Source organism: Labrus bergylta, chromosome 19, assembly GCF_963930695.1.
Source record: "Labrus bergylta chromosome 19, fLabBer1.1, whole genome shotgun sequence".
In the NCBI taxonomy this organism is placed as follows: domain Eukaryota; kingdom Metazoa; phylum Chordata; class Actinopteri; order Labriformes; family Labridae; genus Labrus; species Labrus bergylta.
Window position 1 is genome coordinate 21,897,999 of NC_089213.1, and position 25,619 is coordinate 21,923,617.

The following is a 25,619-nucleotide window of genomic DNA, read 5'->3' on the forward strand; positions in this document are numbered from 1 at the left end:
TAAGTTTACACCCCCCTATCCAACTATTAGCCCTTCCATTACATGGGGGAATGGAGATGGCACTAATAACAGAGTGTCGTCGCAACTGAAGGAGAACCAGCAGACCAAAGTGTTAGTAAAATCAACTGTAGAAGAATATCATCACCAAGGTAAAACAACATTTCAGAAGCAGTATATGGGGTTGTTAGTGCTGTTCAAATAAAGACAAAAGTCAGGCATTGATTCCAGATATGTCAAGGTTTCATTTTCTTTTTCAAAGAGGTGCATTTGTACAGATGTCAAATACATACACCTACAGGGTTTCTCCATTGCTATAGAGGAAAGGGGTGGTGAGACAGAGGGACTTGGTGAGTACAATATAGTACAAACAAGTTGGCTGGGATCTGCTGCTGCTGCCCCCTGCAGGCCAGACATGCATGTCTGTGCTGATGTATTTTCTGCCAACGGCCCACGGGCCAAAAAAGTCTCAGTTCTTTACTTGGTGTCACAGAGAAACATCTAGACAGACTGGTTGTTAGCCACAGGGCTGAGTGTTCAGAACAGGGGGTTTGGGGAGGGGGGATAAAATGAAGCACAGCTGACAGTTAAGCTCCACCCCATCCGTGGCAGTGGGCAGGGTTCAAAAGTCACGAGAAATACAGCCTGTCCCCTGTTGAAGTGTTTGTGGCTTTGCACAGAGGCAGAACACAAAGTACACTGAAGAGTAATCCAAGCCGTCCTCAGCATAATACACAGAGTATTATAATAATAATTCATAGTTAATAGTCATTTGTTAATCATATCAAATTGTATGTAATACATTTACATAACTTATAACCCATTTTAACCAGCCCACTATGCAATTTGATTGGGGTGAAACTACACTGTTACGTGGGCCTCTACGGGTTTTTCTTCTTTCTGCCTGAGTTGGTTATCCAGCGCTATGGACATTGAAGACGTCATACAAAAAAAGAAAAAAAAAAGAGAGAAAAAAGGAATCCTGATCGAATTCTGTTCACTTTTAAAACACGACAAAGTGCCAAAAACACATCCTTTTTTTTTTTTGCAAAAATTAAAGTACAAACATCAAGAAAACAAAGAGCACACATGCCTTTTTTTCTGATCGAAAAGTCAAAGCTCACACACCAACATTCATTTATTTGTAATTGTGCAAGAAGCCAATTTAAAAAAAAAAAAAAGACATTAGCTGTGTTCCTCTGATGAGGAAGCTTGTCATAAAAACTCAACAATGACACATTCTCTACATAGTTTTTAAGTCCCCTGACATTATAATGAGTGCTACAAGGAGACCAAAAACACAGAAAAGCTCCTGCACCAAAGACAATGCAAAAAAAGCCAAGTTTGTTATGCACCGTTTTCACACCGCACAACCAAACCTAGCCATGCTTAACAGCCTACAGACACTTTTGTCGAATTAGAACTCAAATTTGGGAACATAACTAAACCTTATAATAAACTGCACAGTCTGGTTGGTGTAGGGTGGAAAAGGTTCCAAACAAACCCAAACACAAAAAAGAAGGGATGTATTCCATGAGTAAAGGTTTTCCTAGAAGAAAAGAACCAAGGAACCACCAAACACCTCGGCCCGTTGGACCCAAGAACACGTCGGGCGCCAATCGAGATGGAGCACAGATACAAAAACACAAGGTTACCGCAAGGTGATGTGCAAAAACTTAAACTTAAACCATCTCTCTTTTTCATCCCTATTCACCCCCCTTTTTTCATTCTCATTCTCTCTGTCTGTTTTTTTTCGAATGAATGTTACTCCTAAGGAAGGTTTCGGTCTGAGACAGAGGGGGTAGGACCGAGCCCAACCTAGGATAAGAAAGTGCTGAAACGTTATCAAGTCTTTTAAATCTACTTACATGTGCATCTCTGTTTTTTTTTTCCATTTTTCTTTTTCTTTTTTTTTCTTTTTTACAAAAAAAAGTGGTCCCCACTAGCAATGAGGTTTCTTTTTTCTCTGTGGGTCTCACTGTGAACCATTGAAGGTCATGATCTCACAGACGAGTAGAAGAGGAAACAATCCGGTACACACACATACTCACACGCACCCACAGGTCACACACACAAACATGTACACCCAAGGAGACATGACACATGCTCTCAAATTGAGGAAGGCCGCAAGGACAGGGGGGAAAAAGGTTACACACAAACTCTTTTTGTTTCTCTTCACAAACATCCTGACTCTCATTTGAAAGATGCCACACACACTTAGACAGACAGACAAACACACAAGCCTTTAACAGGAAGGAGACACTGGAGTAGGACTATGCTACTAACACTTGGCACAGCAAAGGGTGAAAACATAATGTAAGTATTGCACATTGTGGTATATCTCAAGAGGGGTTAAATGGTTGAACTTGGGAAAATCTTATCAAGTTGAATCTAGACCAAAACACTCGTAAAAAGTGCTGCTCCTTCTCTGCATTCACAATGTGTCTACATTTCTGATTGCTTTGTTTCATATAGTCTATTATTAAAGCATGCATTTCCTCTTAAAACATAAGTTTAAGCCAGTAGTGAAAAGGAGGCCAAATATAAAAAGCTTTGTGAATTTAGGAGGGAACAGGCAGTCCAGACCAGGCCGCACAGAAAGGTAGCTAACGGTTGTTGAGGGTAAATTGATTGGTTTGCCTCAGGAGGAGTTGCTTGCGAGGCTGGCTGGCTATGATTGGGTACCTGAAACATCAATAAAGAGGTCCTCTGACCAGCTGGGACTGCGGAGGTTTTGTGGGGTTATATTTCGGTTACTGCATATACAAGACACTTCCCTGAAAAAACTGGCAACTAATGTTGCAACTGCAATCTCTTAAGATGAAATGTACTTAAGATTTAAATGTACTGTATGATAAGAGGACTGATGCTAGCTCTAGCTCTTTTAGATAATTAATAAAAAAGATATTTGTAGGACTATGGTGAGATTGTATTTTTTCTGCAGGAAGAAAAGGTTTTAATTGTTTTGGTTTTAATTCTAGATGACTATTATTAAATGGTTATTGCAGAAAAAAAATTGAGTGGAATGACTATGTTTGTGTGTGTGTGCATGTGTGTTTGTAATCCCCTTATACAACAATGTGAGAGCCTGCATATTTTCTTTCTATTGCTTTCTAAAGTAACAACAGTTTCACTTGGCTTTGGCAGAAGAAGTCTTTTTGTGTTTGAACTCAAAATAAAAGTTTCATGGTCTGACATGTTTGTTAACATGTTGTGGTTCTGCTTCAAAAAATGTCAGAAAGGGGGTTGGACAAAAAAGAGACATGTACAGAACAGTTACAAAACACACAACCAGACACACACACTATTTGGATGCACACACACACAAACACACATTCGGCTGTTTGTACAACTAATGATGACGTTGTTTCAATAGGAAAAGGAAGAAATTAAAATAAACTCCTGCGATGAAGTTGATCTGACGAACCCTGTTTTATTATAAAAAATAAAGCATTTTCAAATCTCACACTTACTCACCATAACCCTCCATCTGCCCCCAACTACTCCACCTACTCATCAATTCTACATCCATCTGAGCATCACCCAGCCACCTGAAACAGCACTGCCAAACACAGCTAATATTATCAGTGGGATGAAAAAAAAAGGACCCATCCACATCTTTGAGGCAACCCGACAACACTGTGAACCACAAGAAAATAACCTCTGCCAATAAATGAAGACAGAAGCCGAGTAGAAATCTCAACAGATATGACTGCGTCTCTACCGCCTGTACAACACAACTGTGCCAGAACTTTCACAACATGCTAAGCTAACAGCTGAGCATAGACTTTCATAGACTGTTACATGCATGACCACGAGTCGATTAGCCGAGATTTAAAAACCTGCCAATTTCAACCAATACTAGAGAGAAAGCTCAGTCCTGGACAACTAAGCAAAACATGTCTGTTGAGGTAACTGCTACATCTTCAAAAAAAAACAACTGATGGCTAAATGCACAGGCCGTGTTCAAAACTGAATCCTAGTCCCCTACACCCTCAACAGCAAGGAAACATGACTCATGAAAACGAGTGTTTCTTCCACTAATGCCAGGAAATTCAGTAGACAGGCACGTGATGAAAATCCTGGTTTTATCAATGGGTTTTGTTCCTAAAAACTCAACTGTTGTTTGACATTAAGTGTGTCACTGAGAAACATCTCCTCGACAAGCTGATGAGTGGCTTGCGAGGAACAAAATGACCCTGCTCTCCTCCAGTGTGTTTAGGTGGTCTCTGGCTCGTTTCAAGGCAGGGCAGTTTATAAAAAAATTACATTTCTCTTCCTCCTCCTGATGTGCAAATTGCAAGGTTTTCTTAAGTACAACTCCAAGTGGAAACACTGGACATTTAGCACTGTCTATATATCATACAAGTGTCTCCTTTCCTATACACTAGTTCACACACACTCATACACTAACGCACACACTTACATAAACACACTGTACTGTTAGCTGTGTGCATTAATCCAACGTCAGTCAACTAGTCTCAACAAATACTGCGCGTTGAGTTTCAGAGATTGTTTGTACTGTTTGTGTGTTTGTGTAAGTGTACGTGTGTGTGTACGGTCAGACACAGACCCGCGTCGCACACACTCTGGCACAGTCACGCAAACGTAACAAATTTATGACACCCTTCAGTATTCTGTGGCGTGCGCTCCCAACACCAACGCTCTCGATCGAATTCAAACATCACTGGGTTTGTTTCAAAGCCTTTTTCTTCGTTTAAATGGAAACTTTCGAGACACATTTCGATACTTTCCCAGAGCTTTAGCACTGCAAGCTAGTGCACATGCTATAAACTGTTATTTCTTATTCCTTTTTATCGCAATTTTTCTCCTCTAACCATCTACTTAAACCTGCCAAAATCATCCCTTTCTTAGAAAATCCCATGGCACATCCATTCCCACGACCCCCTTTTACTTCTTTAAAAAGCCTCACCTCTCCAAAGTGCTGCTGCTACTTTCTCCCCCTCGTCTGAACAGAAAAAAAAATAAAAAAATAAAAACATACAGTACTGCGTAAATGAAGAGACATCAATTTTCTCGGCTGTATGGTGAGTGTTACAGGTTTCTTTTTTAAGTGCTATGAAACATCTCGACCCTCTCAGAACTGACACGCAGAATCTTCTCGGTTCCTCTCACGCAGCCTTTTCTAATCACAATACAAAAATATATAAAGCAATTCATCCAAAAAGATGAGGATTGTATGAAGTCTTCCTCTTAAATTGAAGTTTGCCAACCCAGTGTGAATGCAATTGTTTGTGTAATGTTCGGGTATCTCACATTTTTTTTACATGAACATTGACCAACATATAGGTTCATTCTTGGACTAAATGACCCCTGATTAAAGTTTTTTTTTTTGACAATCATTGAAAACAACTATCTGAAGAGATAGAGGATGAAGGGTTAAGGAGAAAAAATAAAATGCAAAATGAAACTGTAATTAAGCTGAACAGAGTGAGTGTTGTTATCCTTCTATTGTTGGGCACACGGGGCACCACCTGATGACCTCACTGGCAAGGTTTAAATGTCTGGCACACCCTGATGACACTGCAACAATTGATTCTTTTATACTTTAGACAAGAAGAATTATTTTTCTTCCAACCCTAAGTCTGATTTAGAATTTTCTTTAATGATTTTCCCACAAATCCTTCATGCCCAGGCTCAGCTGACATTGCATCATTTCTTGTGAGTCAACAAGTTGGGGGAAAGTATTTTTCGTCGAGACAGGGATAACAGCTAATTGTGTGCTAATTAAATTAGCAATATAAATTATGTGTAGCCAGCCAAGAAGAGCCATCAAGCATTGCACGAGTGTGCCGCACAGCCAACTCTAAACATTAAAAACACAAATCTCTTTTCTCATGAAAACTTCCAAATCAGCACTAATTGCTTGTGTGATATCAAACCTAACGATAAAAATGTGTTATAAAGTACATGGACTTAATGTAAGGTGACACCGAGTAGGGTACGTTAACCTCTACAGTACAGTATTTAAGATAGAAAAATAAAAACAGAAAACTTTGAAACCAAAACAAATGAGACATTAATGTGGGCATTCATTTTTTGTAGAATCCATTGATGTTTTTTATTTCCAAGTTCCAATGGTCATTTATGTCCTGCTGGCCTTCACTTGCCAATATTTGACCTTCCCTCAATGCTGACTTTCACCTCACGAGAGATGAAGGAAGGTTTGGGCAGGGTCAAAGGTGGTTCCTCCTCAGTTTTTTCGACTTTTCGACCTTCAGGGGCAGACCATCTCCTTTTCCTGCTTCCTGAAGGTTTACTAGGGCCGGCTTCTGCCTTAAGATCACCATTTTCCACATTCTTGCCCCCAACTCTCCCATTGCCATTTCCACTTCCACCTTTCCCCCTCTGGCTGATGCCGTTCTCCCGCTCGCAGTGCCTGAAGCTTCCTCCACTGCAGCTTTGGGGAGCGTCTGATCCAGCTCGGTGGGGTTTGAGGTGCCCGTGGCTAGAGGCCAGGACGGAGGCAGGTGGGGGCAGCTCCACGGGTTGAGTCTTCTTTAGAGATCCGTTCCTCAGGTTCTTGAGTGTGAGTGAAATACAAACATCGCCCACAGAAAGCTTGGTGCAGGGAAGCTCAAGGAGCTGGGTGGTCCGGTCGGGGCAGCATGAGGACCAGCCTTGGCCAAAGACGAAGAAGGGGTACTCCACCAAGACCTCCACACTCACCTGGAGATGTAAACGGTAGAAGGAGTCATCAACACAAATACACAAATACACATGAACACCACATACATGTTTGTTTTTCTACTAAATATTATATTTGGCACCAGAAAAGCAGCAAGGAAGTGTACAAGAAAATTCTCAGTGATTATTTTTTTGAAGAAAATTACAGTGGCTCACTGGTTTAAATGGCTTTGGTTGAACTTAATAAACTCCCAACCATCACTTATCCACATCAATTACCCTTATCATTCGAGGATCAGGGAAGGTTTATACCACGAACAGGTCCCCTCTCATTGACTGAAAATAAAGATCAAGTCTCTAACTCCTTCATTTTTACACAAGTGAAGCCAATATACCCCCACTGCAGGCATTAACATCTTGTGCATTTGGAGCCAGTCTGTGAGGAACAGCATGGCTGCTGGAGCCGTGATATTGATGTGCTGCCAAGCCCATATCCAAAACACACAATAACCTTAAAAAAAACAACATCCTTAGGTCAGTAGAGTCCACGGCATAACAGATTCTTGTTTCAGTTTAAAGTGGACACTCATAGTTATAAAAAGTTCAATGACAGTTTTGTTAGTGTTGGTTATGTTTCCTCTCAAAGCTGCCAGTCCAAAGGGAGGCGCCCAAATGTTTTGGCTTCACTTTTCGAGTGCTGTCATGTTGTGCATTTTGTTATACAGTCTATGGTCACAGTCAATCACAGGACTGACACAGAGACATGAAAACATGCACATGCACAAGAGGCATTACCTTTTAGACAAACTAGCATTTATTCAGACTGTGGAAGGTTTCCCATCCCAAAGAGAACCCAGTACAGGGAGAACATGCTAAAGGAAGGGTTCAAAACCAGAACCTTCTTGCTTTGACCTATAGCTGTAAGGTGACCGTCCTCACCACTGCAGTGCATACTCATGCCAACAACCTTCTTATTTAGATATTGCTTGATTTGATTAAAACATTATTCAAAGAGCCATTGTGTATAACACAATATAAGTGATTAAATGGGTGGGACTGCCTGTCATTTGACAAAACTGGGATCAAAAGTTACAGGCCTGAAATAGAACAAACACTTCCTATACCAAATACTCAACAATAATTCATAAATGTTTATATACACACACCTCTTTTTTCACAAACAAGGACAGAGAGATTGCTGCTCGTCTGAAATCACATGATGGTTGGTTTTTATCTATATTTAGCTGAATGAGAGAAGTTTTGAGACGTGGGTTTTTTTTTTATTCGACCAGAAAATTATTTAATAACTCTGATTGGTGTGAGAGGAAGAGTTGGATATTGTTGGCAAAACATAAGTAGATGAATATCAATTCTGGATTACTTTTAGATTTAACCCTGTACTTTTAGCACTGATTTGGATCTGCACTATCATTCGGATGTGTAGCATGATGGTGAAATGTCAGGATGAATCAATTTACCCCTTGATAAATTAAGGGAGGGAAGCAAGAGAGATAATAAATCTCAGGTGAAAGAAGTGAAAGATGATCTGAAATATTGCAGAGAGAATGACAAGGTAGGATTGGAGGAAGCTACATAGATGGAGATGAAAAGGCAATTTTTACAAAGGAAGAGGGTTGAGCAAGAAGAGGAGTGAGGAAAAAAGTGAAAGAGAGAGAACATTGTCAAGAACGATTCAAGTGTAAGATGTATCACACACCCTCTCAAAGCAAACGTCAAGCAATATTTTTCCCTCCAGTATTATATAATTTTTGACTTCTCAGTGAGTCCTCTGAGTGTGGACTCAAAGCTGCTACCACCGCAAGAACCACTGATGGAGTACAAGAGAGACAGAGAGATAAGTCTTTGAAAAATTGTCAGGTTTTGTGGGGTATAGTATCAAAGAGCAGCCGGGGGCGGGAGAGATGGCTAGAGATGTGCTGTGTGGGTGGACGAGTCACAGCTTGGACAGATGAAATAGATTGACTGGTTTTAACGCACACCCGCAAAGACAGCGTGAAGGGTGAGTTTGTAAGAATATTAATGTGTGTAAGTGTGTTTGAAGGAGTTACAAAGAACTGGAGTCAGGAAACAGAAGGACATATTGATGCATGGAAGTAGATGCTTCCTCAAGATTGAAGAGATTGCTGAGTTCTAAAACAGATAGTTGTATGTGACTATATGAACCCTGAGCAATTATTGCAATTACTACTGTGCTTTAGTTATTTCACAAGGACGCATTTATTACCTTTAAAAAAACATAATCAAAATGCTAAACTTTGCAAAGCACTACGTGCAGCAGTAGGAATGCGTGTGCAACGCATGTTCCTATAGATTTACTGAATAATTGAAATGAAACCAGATGAAAAGATCAAATACTCAACACTTTGAACCCCTTTGAAGCTCATCATCAGAACATGTAAGTTACATGACTGCCATCGTGGTACATTGAACTTAATCACAGAGGAAATAGCATAGTCCCATGAGAATCACCATTATATTCATTAATAAGCAAGCAGCTCAACACATGTCATTTAAGATTAATAACACCACCTACAGTATAAGAGACGCCTATACATGAGAGCCTTGTAAGAGATCTCATTAACAGTCATCGTTCACTCGCGCAACCACAACCAGGCCTACAATCTTGGCACTGCATTAAACTTAGATATTTAGAAAGGACTGTAAAAACGTGTTTCATATTATATAACCAATTATAACTATTAATCTAAAGATTCCAGCACAGTCACTATAATGAGTCCCGATAATTAGCATCACAGACTGTGGACCACCAATACGATCAAGAGCATTTAAAGAATCATTGTACGCTTTTGCAGAGAGTTGAAAAATACCAATCTCATGGCTGTGTAACAAAAGCATGGCAATAACAGATCATCTTCTTTGTTGGGAAATACCCTGCACCGACTATAGCTGTTTCAGTAACTTATAAAGTTAAGAAAAAACAAGTTCTGCAAAATAAAAAAAATAAAAAGGAAGTTATTGCTCGAAGGTTTCAAGCATGAGCCCCTGGAAAAACACAAATTGATTTTTATTTCTCATTCATTGAGAATAGGAGATTAAACATTACTTTCAAGTGAGCTTTGCCAAAGTAAGTAGATCTATTTCATATATTGAAACTCTCTTTTAATGCTAAGCTAAGCTAATCTGCCCTTGGCTTTTGCTCCTCGCTTATTCACAGCCATGATAGCGATAGCATCTAAAGTTAAATACATTGACCAACAACATCTAAGGCCAAAATGATGAGGGATACCTTCAATCAAAATTGCTCCGTGTTTCTCACCTGTGCACGGTGCTCACCAACAGAAAACTGAACCACAGCAAAGTTGGATGAGGAGTGGCTCCCTTCGATGCGCTCCACCGTGGACGAGTCGATCTTCAGGTCACTGCTGATCTCGGCGCTCTGGATGAAGTCCTCGGTCTTCAGATCCTCCACACGTTTAAGTTCCCCATCAGCCAGCTGGATGATGGAACCCTTGATGAAATACGGGGGCAGTGATGGGGGCGCCGCTGTACTCGATGTTTGAGGAGGAGCTGAAGGAGCAGCCAGCCCCGGCGGTGCGGGAACAAGGGGAAGGTGAAGCTGGGCTTGGACCACTGCACCTGAAGCGGCTTGGTGGTACGAGCCACTGTGGGTTTCCAGAGTTTCTCCTTTGGGAGCAGTGGCGGCAATGTAAGTGTGTGGGAGTGTGGTGGGAAACGGTGCAGCCTGGGTGGATGATGTTACTGGTTCCAATGTGGTAACTCCACCCCCACTTACAGGGATAATCACCGGTTGGGCGCCAGGAATGAGTAAGTGTTGTTGTAGGCTGGTGTGGTAGCTAATTGGTGTATGCTGGCCCCCACTGCTCCCTGCAATGTAACCAATGATGGGTGGCTGTGGGTAGATACTAGTGGCGGAAAGGCCCATGGATAGAGACTCTGTAGCACTGTGAGTAGTCTGAATAACGGTCTGGGGTGACAGAGTGCTGGCAGCAGCTTTAAGACTGTTGACACTCAATGGCGTTGGAAACGTAAAAGAGGAGGTGGTGCTGGAGGGGGTTGGCGTTCGATGAACAGGTTTGCCCAGAAGGATGCCCCCTTTCTCCAGATGTGCAGGGGCCGAGGTAAAACGTTTATCTGGGCTGGGTCTTGACGATACCAGCTGGTGGTCTACGTGGCTGTTGGGCATTAGCATAACGGATGTTCTCAACCCTGAGGGATCATGAGGAGAGTAGTCTGATGGTAGAACCAGCTGGTGGGCCTCGTAGGAGGTCAAAGAAGAGGCAGACTCCCGTGATCTGCTCCCCGATTTGGAGAGGCCGGACTCGGGGGACGCTCCAAACCGCCGACCCCTTTCCAGCTCTCCGTTGTGAAGCTCTCTGGGTCTGGAGCCACCTTCCTCTTTCCTTGCAGGCCCGTCCATATACTGCACCACAACCTGGGACAAGCCATGTCCCAAAGAGTGGTGGGCGTGCACAGCACCGGGAGAAAGATGAACACCTCCTTGGTAATGATGCGACGGAACAGTCCTTGGGGAGGTCGACATTTGAGCGTGGTGAGGGGCAGGATCTGTGGGGGGAGGAGGCATGGAGGTACGCCCTATGCATGCTCTCTGCTGGTCATGTTTGGAGGCCTGTGAAGGAGCAAGGACCGTCTCCATATGTGATGATCTCTGCGTGGCGAAAGAGGAGGAAGAAGAGGAAAGGGGTGGAGGTGGGGGAGGAGGTGGAAGCAGTTGAGGGGAGATGTAGCCTGCATATGGGGTGGGGTAGGGTGAGGCTATGAACTGCAGGTTGGGAGGCAGTTGGGCGTAATGGACAGTTCCTCCAACTGTGGTCTGTGACAGGGGGGATGTGTACACTGTCGGAAGAGATGAGACTAGCCTCAGTGATGAAGAAGAGGATGAAGAGTCTGATGTAGAGAAGAAGGATTTATACTGGGCTCCATCAGATTGACTGGAGCTACTGTGTCCACCCACACCACTTTCATTCCCACCAGCCACACTGGCAAGCCACGCCAAGTTCTCTGAGCGCTGGCTGTCACTGGCAGGTGGTATTGTGGGTGAGCGATTTTCAGATGCTAATGTACTAGAGGGCAGCTCCCTCTTCTTTGGGGGCAAACACTCATTACTGCGTTCCTGGTTGGACTTCATGCTGACTTCCCTCAACTGTGCTTTCTTAATCTTTCCTTAACTTTTGCACTTCTATAGCCTTTTCTCTATTTTTGGTGCCTTTCTGTTTTACTTTCCTTGTCTCCTTTTCTCACTTTTGCTGGTCTTTCTTGTATGTCAATCTGATTTACTATGAATTAACTGTGCCAATGTTTTTTTCTTCTATTTCACCCTCTATCCAGTACAGTCAAGGTCTTTGAATCAGGTCTTTTCAGATCTCAAAGAAAATCCAGGCCCTAACAAGCAGGTGAGAAAGGATTAAAGATGGAGATGAAGGTTATTGAGAGGGAGGCGGTAAGGGGGCAGGGGTAGGGCAGTCTTTGGTCCAGGGGTCTTCAGTGGCTGAAGGGTGAGCTCAGTGTGGTAGGGGAGAGACTCACGACATCACACCTGCTAGTGCTGCCGCCGAGGACGACAGGGGGCCGAGTGCGTCGCACTTCATGTGGAATCATTTCCCTGCAAAAGCAAGCCTGCCGGCACCCAGCACAATCCTGTGGGACAGAAAGAGAGAGAGGAGGAGCATTAGGGGAAAGTTATGGATTTAAAACAGATAAATATGTAAATACAAAAGTTAGGCTTTTGGGCTGCCACTTTAATTAACCAACACAGCAAACCGTAAAGACAGAACAGTCCTTAAATAATGCTACTCACTAAAAATGCACAAATTCATCAGCTATTGGTTTCAGTAATTAATTCTGCTGTTCATCATTTTTCAGTTATAATTTTTGTAAGTTAAAGTACTCTCGATCACATACTGCACCCAAAACATGCCAAATCAGTTCAAAGACCAACACGTATCCAGAAACTGTTGCCCTTTACATCTCCTCCATCAACTTTAACAAACAAGCAACGACACCCTGCATCAACAAACTCAAGAACCCAACAAACAGCTTCATAACAAAAACTAGGCCTTGGACAAACACAAGTACACTCACCGCCAAGATAACTAATAGCACCTAAAGATTCAACTAAAGTATTTCAAGGGAACAATGATGTTCTGAAGGACGAGAAGCCATGAGATGCAACAAGATGTTAAGGAGATCGTCAAATAACTAAAAGAAACAAAAAAAAACAACAGTTGCCTACAAAAGCTAACAAAATGTCTCCATGCGACAAGTAAAAGCTTGCAGCATCCCCTTGAAGTGAAATGCTGTTGAGCCTGCTGGGGGGAATAACAAAGAGGTGATGAGTGAGAAATGGACATAAATTGGTCACTACAGTAGAGCCATTTCAAATGAAGTAGGCCATTAGAGAACAAAATGAACTGTGACAGAATTATGAGCAGTGTCATATATGGATTCTGTAATTTGTATTTGTAAAAATATCACGAGTCAAATTTGAAAATGGACGGACTACATGTGAAGAAGTTGGAGAAAAAAAAAAGGAAAATCTGTAAAAAAGGCTTAAAGGCTTTATATGTGATTTTTTTGATCAAGCAGATGTCGCCCTTGAGCACCAGCATGAAACCAAAACAACTCGCGCTGCATTGTTGTGTTAGCATGCTAATGCTAGTGATCTTTATTATGCTCGTATCTTCACACTGCATGTAAATTTCCCTGAAATGAGCGTGATCTAGAAACACAGTTAAGCAGTGAGTACAGTATGTTATTCTTCTTTTCTCTAGTCCCTCAATTAAACAACTTTTATACACGAGGGGAGGAGTCAGCCGGCCGTCCGGGCGATGTAAACAAACTGAAGATAGGACTCTGAAAACTTTGAAAACATCACAGACAGTGGGACTCGGGTGTTACACCCATTGTAGACAGTCATGACTCACAGAGTTATTTTCAGAGGAGATACTTGATTTATATTACATTTAAGTGTGAAAAATCACATATAAAGCCTTTAAATGAAACATGTCTAGTGTTGTAGTGTACGTCTTCGAGTTTGCTAGTTTATGATGTTTTTGTTACCTAAGAGTGGGTGAGCAAAAGAACTGAAGCAGAGTAAGCAATGACAATAATCTAAGCAGTTTAAGAAATGTGAACCAATAACAGCAATAATAAAAACAATTTCAAGTTTCCAGCATCTGCTGTACTTAAACCTTTGATGAAAAGTCTGTGCTGTTCCCAATATACTGTGTGAGTGTGTACCAACTGTATGTGTGCCATCTGTTAGCGAAGACCCCCTGCTGTAAAAGATGGTGAGCTGGGTGTGAATCACATAAATAATGTAGAAGCATTTCTAGCACACACATACACACACACACACACACACAACAACACACACTCATCCACATATGCCTACACACACCTTCTTGCTTACTCAAACACTGACACCTGGGTATATTCAATTATGCTGACAGGCGTTCTTTTCTTGACACAATGCACCCTGAGTGCACTAAAGCACGAACACTTTGCTCATGTGTTTGTGAAACTTAAAGACGTCACATTTGCACACTTGAAAGTGGGCCGAGTATCAGTTGACTAACGCACTTCAAACTTGTGCAAAATATGCACAGCAAGCAGAGCTCTCCTGCAGCAACAACACACACAATGCAATACAAGATATGACAAGTTATCGCCTCAGTTTAAAGTTTGCAATGCCAGTAGGTTAACATTTGCATACTTCAACCTGAAGAACTAAAAAGAGCACTTCTGCAATGTGATAACAAATGATGCAATTATCTAAATAAACATAAGACACATATGAACTTTAAGTCTGAAAAAAATAATCATAATTACTTTTTGGCAAAGCTTCCTTCCACCTAAAAGATGTGAAATCTATCTTATACTGTAGAAGTCCTCTTTAAAAGTCATTTAATTATTATCAAGAAGACACTAATGACACACTAATGCTGTTTAAGTCTAAGGCAGCCAATAACCAATCAGTCTTCAAACAAGAATTAGTGATTATAAGTTGGCTTCATATCTTGCTCTGCCGTGCAAACAAGGGGAACTTATCTTCATACTGTAGTTGAGCTATCTTATCAGAGCAACAGAAGCCTCTTGTTCAACATGATTACATAACATTGAGGCGTTTATTATCGTTCATTGGGCACACTAAGAATCTCCAGACATGGAGCGGAGTGATTTTTAAAGCATACAAAAGACATTCATGTAACTGTTCTGGTGACATCACTGAACACATGACCACAATGGTTGCTAACTTTACCCTTATTAGACTCATACACACAGCCCCTTGTGTCAGTGATGACTCTGATCTTTGTCTCTGCAAAGCCACCAGAGATCTGAACTTTAATCCAAATTGACTGGGTCAACACCTCTGAAATGTCCTGAGGCGTGTTTACTAGTCCTTTGGTTCAATATGAATTGCACCCACTGTGTGTGTGTTTGCCTGTGTGTGTTTTCTGTAGGTTCAAAGGGTGCCTTGCTTCTCAAGCAGATTCATGTGACTTTAAAATGTCACAGTGCCATACTACCACACTTCTGAAACAGGAGTAGGAGGAAACGCACGCAAACACATATGCACATACTGTACTAGAGCAACCTGCGGGTTTTGTTTTATAGTTAGAGCATGCATGCTTTCTCTTCTACACACCATCTGCTCACTCAAGCAGGCATGACTCAGAGGTGTGCTCAGAAGTGCTGTAGATCTGTGAGATGCAATCTTCTCCGCCTCTCCCTCCTTCAGTCTACCTCCACTCCAATCTTCTCCTACTCCTCTCCTCCTTTATAACTCCTTTCTCAATTATCATTCTTCCCTCTAATGGTTTTGTGTTCTTTATCTACTGTCTCCATATGTCTATGCTTCTTCTCTCCTGGCATCCACCCTGCACCACACCTACAGCTCATGCTGCGTCATGAAGTCAGTCACTGTAGATAGATTGAAAAGAAAAAACAAAGGCAAAGTCTTTTGTTTGAATTTAACAAACATGTGCTCAAATTAACACTTTGAGATAAAAGTAATGTTGTATGTGTATGAGCGCTCTCAGATTAGAGACATTTCATATCAGCTGTCACATCAAACGCTGCTGTGTGTGTACATCCAGCAGCAGATCTGTCAGGCTGCCATTGATGAGAGCTTTTATCAGAGAGAGGCAAGTCGCTTCTGACAGATCAACACTGGCATGTGATAAAAGGTGTCTGAGAATTCAAGAAAAAATCTAATATGCATTTAGAAATATATAGTTTATATTGTATGGTAGTCTGCAGCTGCTGAGCTTTACGGTACAGTAACACTTATAATAACTGAGCCAGGTATTCTTCTGACCTGTGGCTCCTTTCCTTCATGTTATTCCCCCACTCTCTCTTTACTCTATCCACTGTCCTACAGTATCTTAATGAAATCCAAAAAGTGGACTTTTAAAAAAAGAAAAAGAAAAGGCAGCAACAATCAATGAATAAAAATTCCAAGGCGGATCAATATAAGAGGGAAAAAGAGGCAGAAAGCAACATAAGAGGGAATTTAAGAGGGAAGACATGCTCAGGACATAATGAGAGAGTAGGAGAGAGAGAGACCAGCACAAGTGACCTACATTGCCAAAAGAGAGAGTATTTCTTCACTGAAACTGACACTCAAACACACATTCACTGAAAAGCTAAGTCACCTGGATCTTGCTGAGTTGCAGCTTGTATGTGGGTGTGTGTGTGTGTGTGTGTGTGTGTGTGTGTGTGTGTGTGTGTGTGTGTGTGTGTGTGTGTGTGTGTGTGTGTGTGTGTGTGTGTGTGTGTGTGTGTGTGTGTGTGTGTGTATGTGTGTGTGTGTGTATCAGATGACCTGTAACCAGAGCTGTCTGTCCTCCATGTGCTTGAGTCTCTCTCACTCACTCTCACACACATTCACAAATACAATGACCGACCTTACCAAAGTACCGAGTGTGTGTGTATGTGTGTGTGTGTGTGTGTGTGTGTGTGTGTGTGTGTGTGTGTGTGTGTGTGTGTGTGTGTGTGTGTGTGTGTGTGTGTGTTGTCTGGGACACAAGTAACAGTGAGCAAACAATGTGTGTGAGTCAGTAACCTGAATCATTCAGTCGTGCAGTATACACACTACTCTCCTTCTACGGTAAAAAAACCCAGTGGGGGTGTGTATGTGTCATTCTTTGACATACAAACAGAAAAACGCACAAATAAAATCAGGTCCATTATATGGTACAGCTGAACATTATGTTTTACATGAAGAAAACATAGAGATGAATTATAACATACTCAAACTGTCTGATGTTTGGGACATAGTAAATGCTGCAGGGGAAAATGTTTAAAACAAACTTTTTGGGGGGTCAGGAGGCAAGACATGATGTATACAAGATGCTGCAGAAATCAAAGATGGCGCCTTAAATGTCTACTTTTTGCTTTTATATAAATACTTTGTATAATTGGACATATTCATAGTAGAGAAAAGAGTATGAAGCAGTTTCATAATCTGCCTGAAGTTCCCATGGGTTGCATGATATAAGTGCCATCAGCCCCAGCTACTTGCTCACTCCTGACTATTACCTCCTGTCCATCAGCTCACCATGACTTCACACAGAATTTTACTCTTGGCTGGGAAGTAATTTAAAAAAAAGCTAATTTAAATAAAAAAGAAAATAATAAAAAAAAAGTAAAAAGCAGTTTACTTTTGGGCTTTTGTGTCTTTATAGTAGGGATAGTATAGGGTATAGAGTCGGAAATCAGGGAAATAAGTCATTTAAGGATACCTTTCCTATAGAACAGGACAGCTGTCATTAAAAGTAACACATGAACACCAAGATTCCTTCAAGTGTTTGTGTCGGCGTCTGTCTTCCCGCACCCCCCACCCCCCCAAAGCTGTAAACCTAGAGGAAACACTGCACTGCTTTGTGATATCAACATCCTGTAGTGAGATTTATAGTAAACAGGCTTTGTGTAAGGGAATCTGGAAATGTTTTGGCTTCTTTAAAGTTTTTGTAGAAACATCAAGAGGCCAATATTTTCTATCAGCAAAGCAGGATCTCAGTCTGAGCATGTGAGCGTGAAACATCCCAACATGCCAAACACAGACAGCAGGTTACACAATACGCTGCCTTGTGTCTTGTGATGCACCAGATAATTATACACACACACAACCCTGCGTTCTTTAGCCATCGATGAACCAACATGTCACTGTTTTGTCTGCATAACCATGAAGCTAAATGCTACATCAATATCAAGACTGGTGCAAATGTGCTGCATAATTCTGTTGAAGCTAACTCTGTGTGTGTGTGTGTGTGTGTGTGTGATCGCCTAGTCATAATCATGATCAAAGGGATAAGTCCAACGTGATGTGTTATCTCACTTCTAAATTTAGTTCAACTGGAAAGTACAGTGTTGCTGCAGGCTTATACTTCTCTCTTCTCTTTTTCTTCCTCTCTGTGGTTTTTCATTAGTGTGGGTGTGTGTGTGTTTGCATACGTGCATTTGTGCGTGTGTGTGTGTGTGTGTGTGTGTGTGTGTGTGTGTGTGTGTGTGTGTGTGTGTGTGTGTGTGTGTGTGTATGTGTGTGTGTGCGTGTGTGCGTGTGTGTGTGTGTGTGTGTGTGTGCGTGTGTGTGTGTATGTGTGTGTGTGTGTGTGTGTGTGTGCACATCACAGGGACCCTTGCCAGACTGGGAACTCTGACAAGGCTGCCACTCTCCACTACACACAAACAACAACAAACACACGCACACATGGGAGTATGGTCAGACAGTGAGGGAGTAATGGAGGACAGATGGAGACGGGAAGTTAGAGAAGCAGGGGATGAGGCAAGAAGAGAGAGGGAGTGGAGGAAAAAGGACAAGCAAGAGTGATCGAGTGAGTGAGTGAGAGAGTGTTTAAGAGTTACACAAACACAGAGATACGGAGATGGAGAGAAACAAATGACTGTGAGAGAAAACAAATTAGAGAGACACTTTTAAAAACAAACAATTCAGGCAGTGTTGCATGACTTGCACTTTCTCACCCCTCGACAACCCTGAGGTTGGGGCGGGTGGAGGGAGGGAGGGAGGGGGAGGTAGACAGACAGACAGAAAAGGGGGAGCCTGAGAGGAATGAGAGAAATGTGTGAAGAAAAAAGGAAGTACAAAAAAAAAAGAGAAGCAGGCAGAGGAAATACTTTAGAACGCCACCGAATGTGAGAAATAAGCTATGACGATGGCAGGAAAAGTAGGGCAGACGCAGTACGCACTTACGAATGGCATAATGTGATAGAACAAGACAAGCTTTCAGGACGCACACACACACGCACACACACGCTTACTCTCTCCGGCTCCCACACACACTTCATTCAAAGCAAAAACTATGTGAACTGTACTCACCAGGGTAGCAGGAGTAGCCCACTTCTGCAGCATGCTCCCTCTCTCTCCTCTCTCATTCCTTTCCTCCCTTAACTTCTCTCCACTGTGTGCCTCGCTAAGCACCCTGAGGAGTCCCCCCCCCCCCACCCTGAGCTGAAATCCTGAGTAGATTCAGTGTGCTACAAACTGCTCCTACCCTTTCTCCCCCCCCGCCTTCCAAACTCTCACAGCCAGCACACAGTTCCTCCTAAATCTTGACAGCGAGGCAAGAAGAACCCATACCACTGATACACAGCTCTCAGGTGATCTCACACACACACACACACACACACACACACACACACACACACACACACACACACACACACACACACACACACACACACACACACACACACACACACACACACACACACACACACACACACACACACACACACACACACACACACTCAATTTGGTAGCCTACACTAGCACACGCCCACAGGGAGGGAGTCCCGCATGCAGAGCTCCAACGTGTATTATGCAAGGGGCTGAACGCGAGCCAGAGCTCTCACACTGTCTGCCGTACACACACATACACGCGCACACACACATACACGCACACTCCCGGGCCCCTCCCACGGTTCACTCGGCCAACTTCATCAGGTATTCATTCAAAAAACACACACACTCCAGCTGGCTGCACGCCCAGAGAGCGCTTACAAGCATTGAAAAGAGAACGAGAGAAAGAGAGAGAGCGAGAGAGAGAGAGAGAGAGAGAGAGGGGGGGGGGGGGGGGGAGAGAGAGAGAGAGGGAGAGAGGGAGGGAGAGAGAGAGAGAGGGAGAGAGGGAGGGAGAGAGAGAGAGGGAGGGAGAGAGGGAGGTTGTTTCAGTGAGAAGGGCAGAGAGGGGGAGTGTTGGAGGGATAAAGAAGGAGGGAGGGAGTGAGCAGTCGAGATTAGAGAGAGAGAGAGAGAACATGAAGAGTGACACATAGTTGTACAGACGTGTGTAGAAATGGCTGAAACTATGATAACTGCGTCCTTTTTTTGTGATTCAATTATACAATTTGACCTTAAAAAAAAGTCAAACGATAGCACAAATTAAATCAATGTTTTCCTGAGTGTGAGTGAATTGATTGAACATGTTTTTAAATCAAATCAACAGTCTCAAACTCAGTTTGTTAAATACATATTTGAACTCAAAACATAATCAAACTTCCAAATCTTAACAAGACAGTTTCAGCACTGGTCGATAAACAGGAATTTGATAACTTAACAAATTGTTTCATGGTTACTTGTATCATCCACAGATGTAAATATTTAAAGAAAATACATTTTTCAACAACCAACACAACTTAATGCACTCAGTGGTGCAACTCTAAATTATGCAAACAAACAAATTAAGCACATGTCTCCTAAAACATACAGTTCTGACTTAATGAAAGACAGAGACACTTATATTAGATCATACATCTAATTTTTGCAATATTTACATACAGTATTTACATAGGCTGCACTTCCTGCATTCTACCACTAGATGTCATCACTGATTTCCTCACTGCACGTCTACAGCGGTCTATTTCTGTTAGTTAGCTGACCTAGTTAAAACACCATTTGGAAGTAAATATAGATGAAATGTGCTCCTCAATGCTAAGAGATGCAGCACGCACAGGCAAGATGTGAGCACTCGCTCTTCAGAAGATGTTAACACACACAGAACCACGCAGACGCACATTCACACACAGATATGCAGGATTGTAGTAATTCCCACTAGACCCTATGGATCTAAACATGCACTAAGAACACATCCTGTTTGTGTTGGTCGCTCTTCCTGTCAGCTTGATATCAGTCCTGGCATTCAGCATCGTTTATTCATGGAGTGTTTCACTATTGCAGTGCAGGGGAGGCTTTTCAGAGTTTGTTGTAAATGTGCGGGAAGGCAACTGAAATCATACAGAACATATCCAGTCTTGTCTGGGGGATTTAAAGTAGAAATCTTTTTTTTTTTTTTTTTTTAGTGAACTTTGAAAGGCATTTAGAATCCTTTTTCAGATATTTTTTGACATCATTTGTTGATCACGCAATACACTGGAGCTGCTATGGCGTACCTCCTAATTTGTGAACTTTAAGTTAGAGAGGTTTCATTGTCTGATTTGTTTTCTGTTTGAAGGCATTGTTGTTAAAATGACAGATATACTTCAAATTTAGCTAATGCTGGAGCACACACCCAAAAAAATCCTCCTGTGTTTATAAAAAAACGATGAACTATTTCCATCTAACATCTTCAATAAAATTCTGGATGTTATAACTGCCCTGTTAAAGGCTATAACATTATAAAGGGTGTGTCGTTCCTAAATAGCAAAAAGACAATTACTACACTATCACTATTCCACTAAAAAGGAAAACCATCTAAAAAAAAAAGGTGAATTAAGACACCAGGATGGAGCTATATAAGGACATATGTAAAGAAGAGATGGAGATAAGAAAACTTAATATACAAGACACAGACAGAAAATCCAATCAGCAGAGACTGAGGAACCCAGACTGTTTGGCAGTCATATCTGTTTTTTTTTTTTATCAGGTGACCTCAACAGCGAAGCAAATTCTAACCTGTTGCCTTGGCAGCTAATTGAAGCCTCTCGGCATTTAATCATAATTCATCTGTGTGGGTTTGTGTACAATCTGTTGTCGAGTGAAAGCAAAGGAGCAGAGAGAGAGAGAGAGAGAGAAAGTGGGGGTGTACGACAAGCTAAAAGAGAGGAGGAAAGAGAGACATGGTTTCGAGGGATTTCAAATATTTTAGATGGTAATTTCTTCTGTATGTGAAATGTATTTTTCAGCTTGTCTGTCCCTTCATCTGAAACTTCTCTCGGTCCAGCTTAAGCGGCCACACGTCAACGCCCTTCAACCGACTCCGATACCACACAAACCTTCCCTTCTGTCTCAAAAACCCAAACCCATAGACTTCACATAAAAGATCAAGTTTCTTCACATTTTTGCTGTTGTCTCACCACTTTGACCAGGAAACCTGTTTTTGGAAGGATGTAACTACAGCAAGAGACCAATATATTATTTATAGACTATCCCATTTCTGTCATAATTGGCCAATATGAAGTGTCACTGCTTCTTGCAAAATGCATGTTTTACATTGCATGTTTTACATTGAACCCAACCAGCTCTTCATAAACCTGTCAACTTCTCTTGATTAACATCTCTGCATGAACTCACCGAGGTCTCTAGCTATTTAATGCATTCATGATACGCTTGTGAGGTGTATTTGAATGCACATATTCCATCCTTTTTTTTGTTAGTCTATCAGTTCAAGTGATTTATTCGTGGAAACACCAGCAATTTTGCTGACGTATAACAAGGAAAAAATATGAAAATAAATCTTGTAATTTTCTGCTTTCTGGTGCTTTCAGAGTCGTGCTATGTCAGGTCTTAGTAAAAGTGAAAGCTTAAATTTAGAATCAATGTAAGAGCAGTTATATTTCCTCAGAAAACCCTCCTCTTCTCTACTCTTCGTCGTTCATTTCTTCTGTCTTTGTGCAGAGCAGAGCACAGTTGCAGTCAGAGCCAGTCACTAAGGAAACTAATCAAAAGCTTCTATATATACACACACACACACACACACACACACACACACACAAACATACTCACACAGCTATATACATATCAGAGACTTCTCTCCCTCTCTCTCTCTCTCACCCACACAGACTCTCTTGCTCTCTCCGTCACCCCCGCAAACTTCACACACAAACACTGGTTACGACGACAGAATCCCCCCCACCGCCTTTCATACACACGCTTTTTACATCTATTTCACCTGTTTGTCTCTGTCTCATCTCTCTTGTTATTCCATCTTTGTGTGTGAGTGCCTGTATGCCTGTGTGTGTGTGTCTCCACACACACACACACACACACACACACACACACACACACACACACACACACACACACACACACACACACACACACACACACACACACACACACACACACACACACACACACACACACACACACACACACACACACTGAAGATGACTGCAAGCCCAGGTTTGAGTCTGAACATCCTCTTTAAAACATCTAAATCATATCACAGTCATGTGCTCCTTATATTGATAACCTTTTGTAATCATTATATAATCATGTTAGCAGCGACTTCAGAACCGTGCCACGTTCACCAACATCTCCCTTTTCAAAACCCCTTCACCTCTCCCTGTTCTCTGCCAGGCTGTGTTAACTCTCTGGCAGTGCAGTGTGCCACTTCAGCCCAAGCCACATCCCATTCACAAACCGACTAATCCACACACACTATTAGATCCCTCCTAGTCACACACACACACACACACACACACACACACACACACACACACAAACACATAAAGAAGTTGTGTATATGTGTGTATTTGTGCAGGATTAGGGAGGGACTGGAATGGATGGGCAAATCACTGCTAAGCTCCTCTATTGCTGTATAATCCTGCTGAGTACAAACACATGCAGACACACAAATGCGTAAATATTGCAGACATGCATACACACACACATGAACCCAACCCTCTCTCACCTCTTCACTATGCATGCATTCACACGCTCACAAACATACTAACAATAGCAGCCATGAATGACATTCAGACACATACTGTTTAGGCAAATGTCCAACACAGTTATTCAAGGGAAGCTATTCACTTGAACACAACAATATTCAAACGCAGTATATATATAATCCTGTTTGGGGAATGTGTGATACTGCACAAAAAGGAGAAAAAAAGTGAAAGGAAGGCAGGGAGGCAACTGAAGAGAGAAAGAGGAAAAGGGAGAGAGTTAGAAAGGATTTGAATAGAAGTGACAGATATATGTAATTCAGACTTCATTCATCTCTACACACTCCATTCATTTGTTCTACCCACACAGCCTTCACTCTTTTGTATGTTACTTCAACCTGGCTCTAAAGTATGAACAAAAAGCCAGTCACTGAAATATGAATTAAAGAGAAATCTGATTTATTTTGAGTGGTGGTAGATCAAAAATATGTTCAATATTTTGCAACTGTGTTTGTCCTTTCTTGATGATGAAGCTTGACCTTGAACTTGATATTTAAAATCATTAAAGGTCACATATAATACTTCGTTTGAACCCGTTTAAATAAGCCTCAGAGGTTCCCACAACATGTCTTTTTAGTTTCTTGTTAAAAATCCACTCTGATCTTGTATTTGATCATGCCTATAAACCCCTCTACGTCAGCCCTGCACAGAACAGGCTGTTTCTGTGTCTGTACCTTTAAATATGTAAATGAGCTGTGTCTGACCACGCCCCCTCTCTGGAATGTGATGTTGCTCTGGTTTCTTGCACCATGCCCTGTCGTTTACGCTGCAAAGACAGACTACGAGGGCAGAACAAACACCTAGCTGTGGGAGTGTCACCCATCTGGGGGAGGGGTTACTGCCCTTTGTGATGTAATGAAGGGAAATTCTCCAAACGACCTGTTTGAGCACACATTTTCTGAAAAGTGGAGCAGGCAGAAGACAGAGAGGATGGACTTTTCTCACAACTGTGGGATTTTTTCAACAGGCTATTGGTGTTAGAAACCCCTGGTTAAGTGCACTTTGTATTATATGTGACCTTTTGTATTGAATTTCTTAATGTGATAACTTACAGACTTTAAAAAACCCTTGTCGCTTTTATGTCTGCAACTCAGCCACATGTAATATTGATACATCTGAGAACTAGTTTCTCAATGTAATGGAAAATGATTTGGTCTGTAAAGTTTAAGAAATTGCGAATAAGGGTATTGCAATTTCTTAAAACTCAGGCTTTCATAGAAAAAATCTGCCTAAAAGCCAAGAATACTTTTTTTTAAGTTAGAAAGCAGAAGCTCTTCAAATCTAAGCGGTAACAAACATACAATTTTGTTTCAATTCTTTGAAATGAGATGAAAATGTGTGATGGATTATCATGGTGGACGCTGATTAATTTACTGCTGATACATTTAATGACAAATCTTTTTAGCTGTTCTTCATTCATCATCTGAGTGTCGTCTTGTCACTTCAGTTAAAGGTCAGAAGGGTAAAAGGAAGCTTGCTAAGTCTACAAACTGTCCCTCTCCAACACTTACAAGCTTATTACAAATACAATATGAAAGCTGAGAAGGCAGCCTTCTGATATAAACATCACACCTCTGAGTTTTATTCACAAGTTGTCAGTTATTGAAAGGGAATATTTTAGTAGTTAACATAGATTTCCGGCTTGACTTTTACATAAAAAAGTTAATTTCTACACACTTCCAAATGTAGGACAGAGACTGTTATGTGTTCTGAAGGTGACTCGCCCTGCTGTAGTGGACACAGGAAGGCAGACTGGCACTAATTGGCATGAATGGGCATGGGGGGAGCAGGCATTGTGCGGCTGAAGGAGAGGTGGGCGACTGCTCAGCGTGTGTCCTTGTCTGTGAATAATGTGTTCCACCTTTTTAGAGGCAAAAAGGACAAGAATGTCAGACGGGCAGCAGCGCTGCTCGAGCACACACATTATCAAAGGACAGAAAAACACATCCTGAGACGCAACAGGACACACATGCAGAGCCCAACGCAGCCATCATCCAAAGAAAAGAACTCCCGTTGCCCGGCAAACACAAAACGATGACATC

General features: G+C 41.8%; 1 protein-coding gene across 2 annotated transcripts in view; it reads right to left on the bottom strand.

The window, feature by feature from the left end:
- Positions 1-218: 218 nt before the first annotated feature.
- The window catches only part of atxn1a (ataxin 1a), a 91,219-nt gene continuing 65,818 nt past the window's right edge, over positions 219-25,619 (bottom strand). Inside the window, exons 1-3 of one of the 2 annotated variants that reach the window (XM_020657523.3) lie at positions 19,007-19,759; positions 9,944-12,303; positions 219-6,687 (exon numbers count right to left, since the gene is read on the bottom strand). In XM_020657523.3, coding sequence (XP_020513179.2) covers positions 6,121-6,687; positions 9,944-11,794 — 2,418 coding nt within the window. In that variant the 5' untranslated portion in view covers positions 11,795-12,303; positions 19,007-19,759 and the 3' untranslated portion in view covers positions 219-6,120. Of the gene's footprint in view, positions 6,688-9,943; positions 12,304-19,006; positions 19,760-25,619 lie in introns of those variants that run through there. The other variant, XM_065948223.1, reaches the window with a different exon arrangement.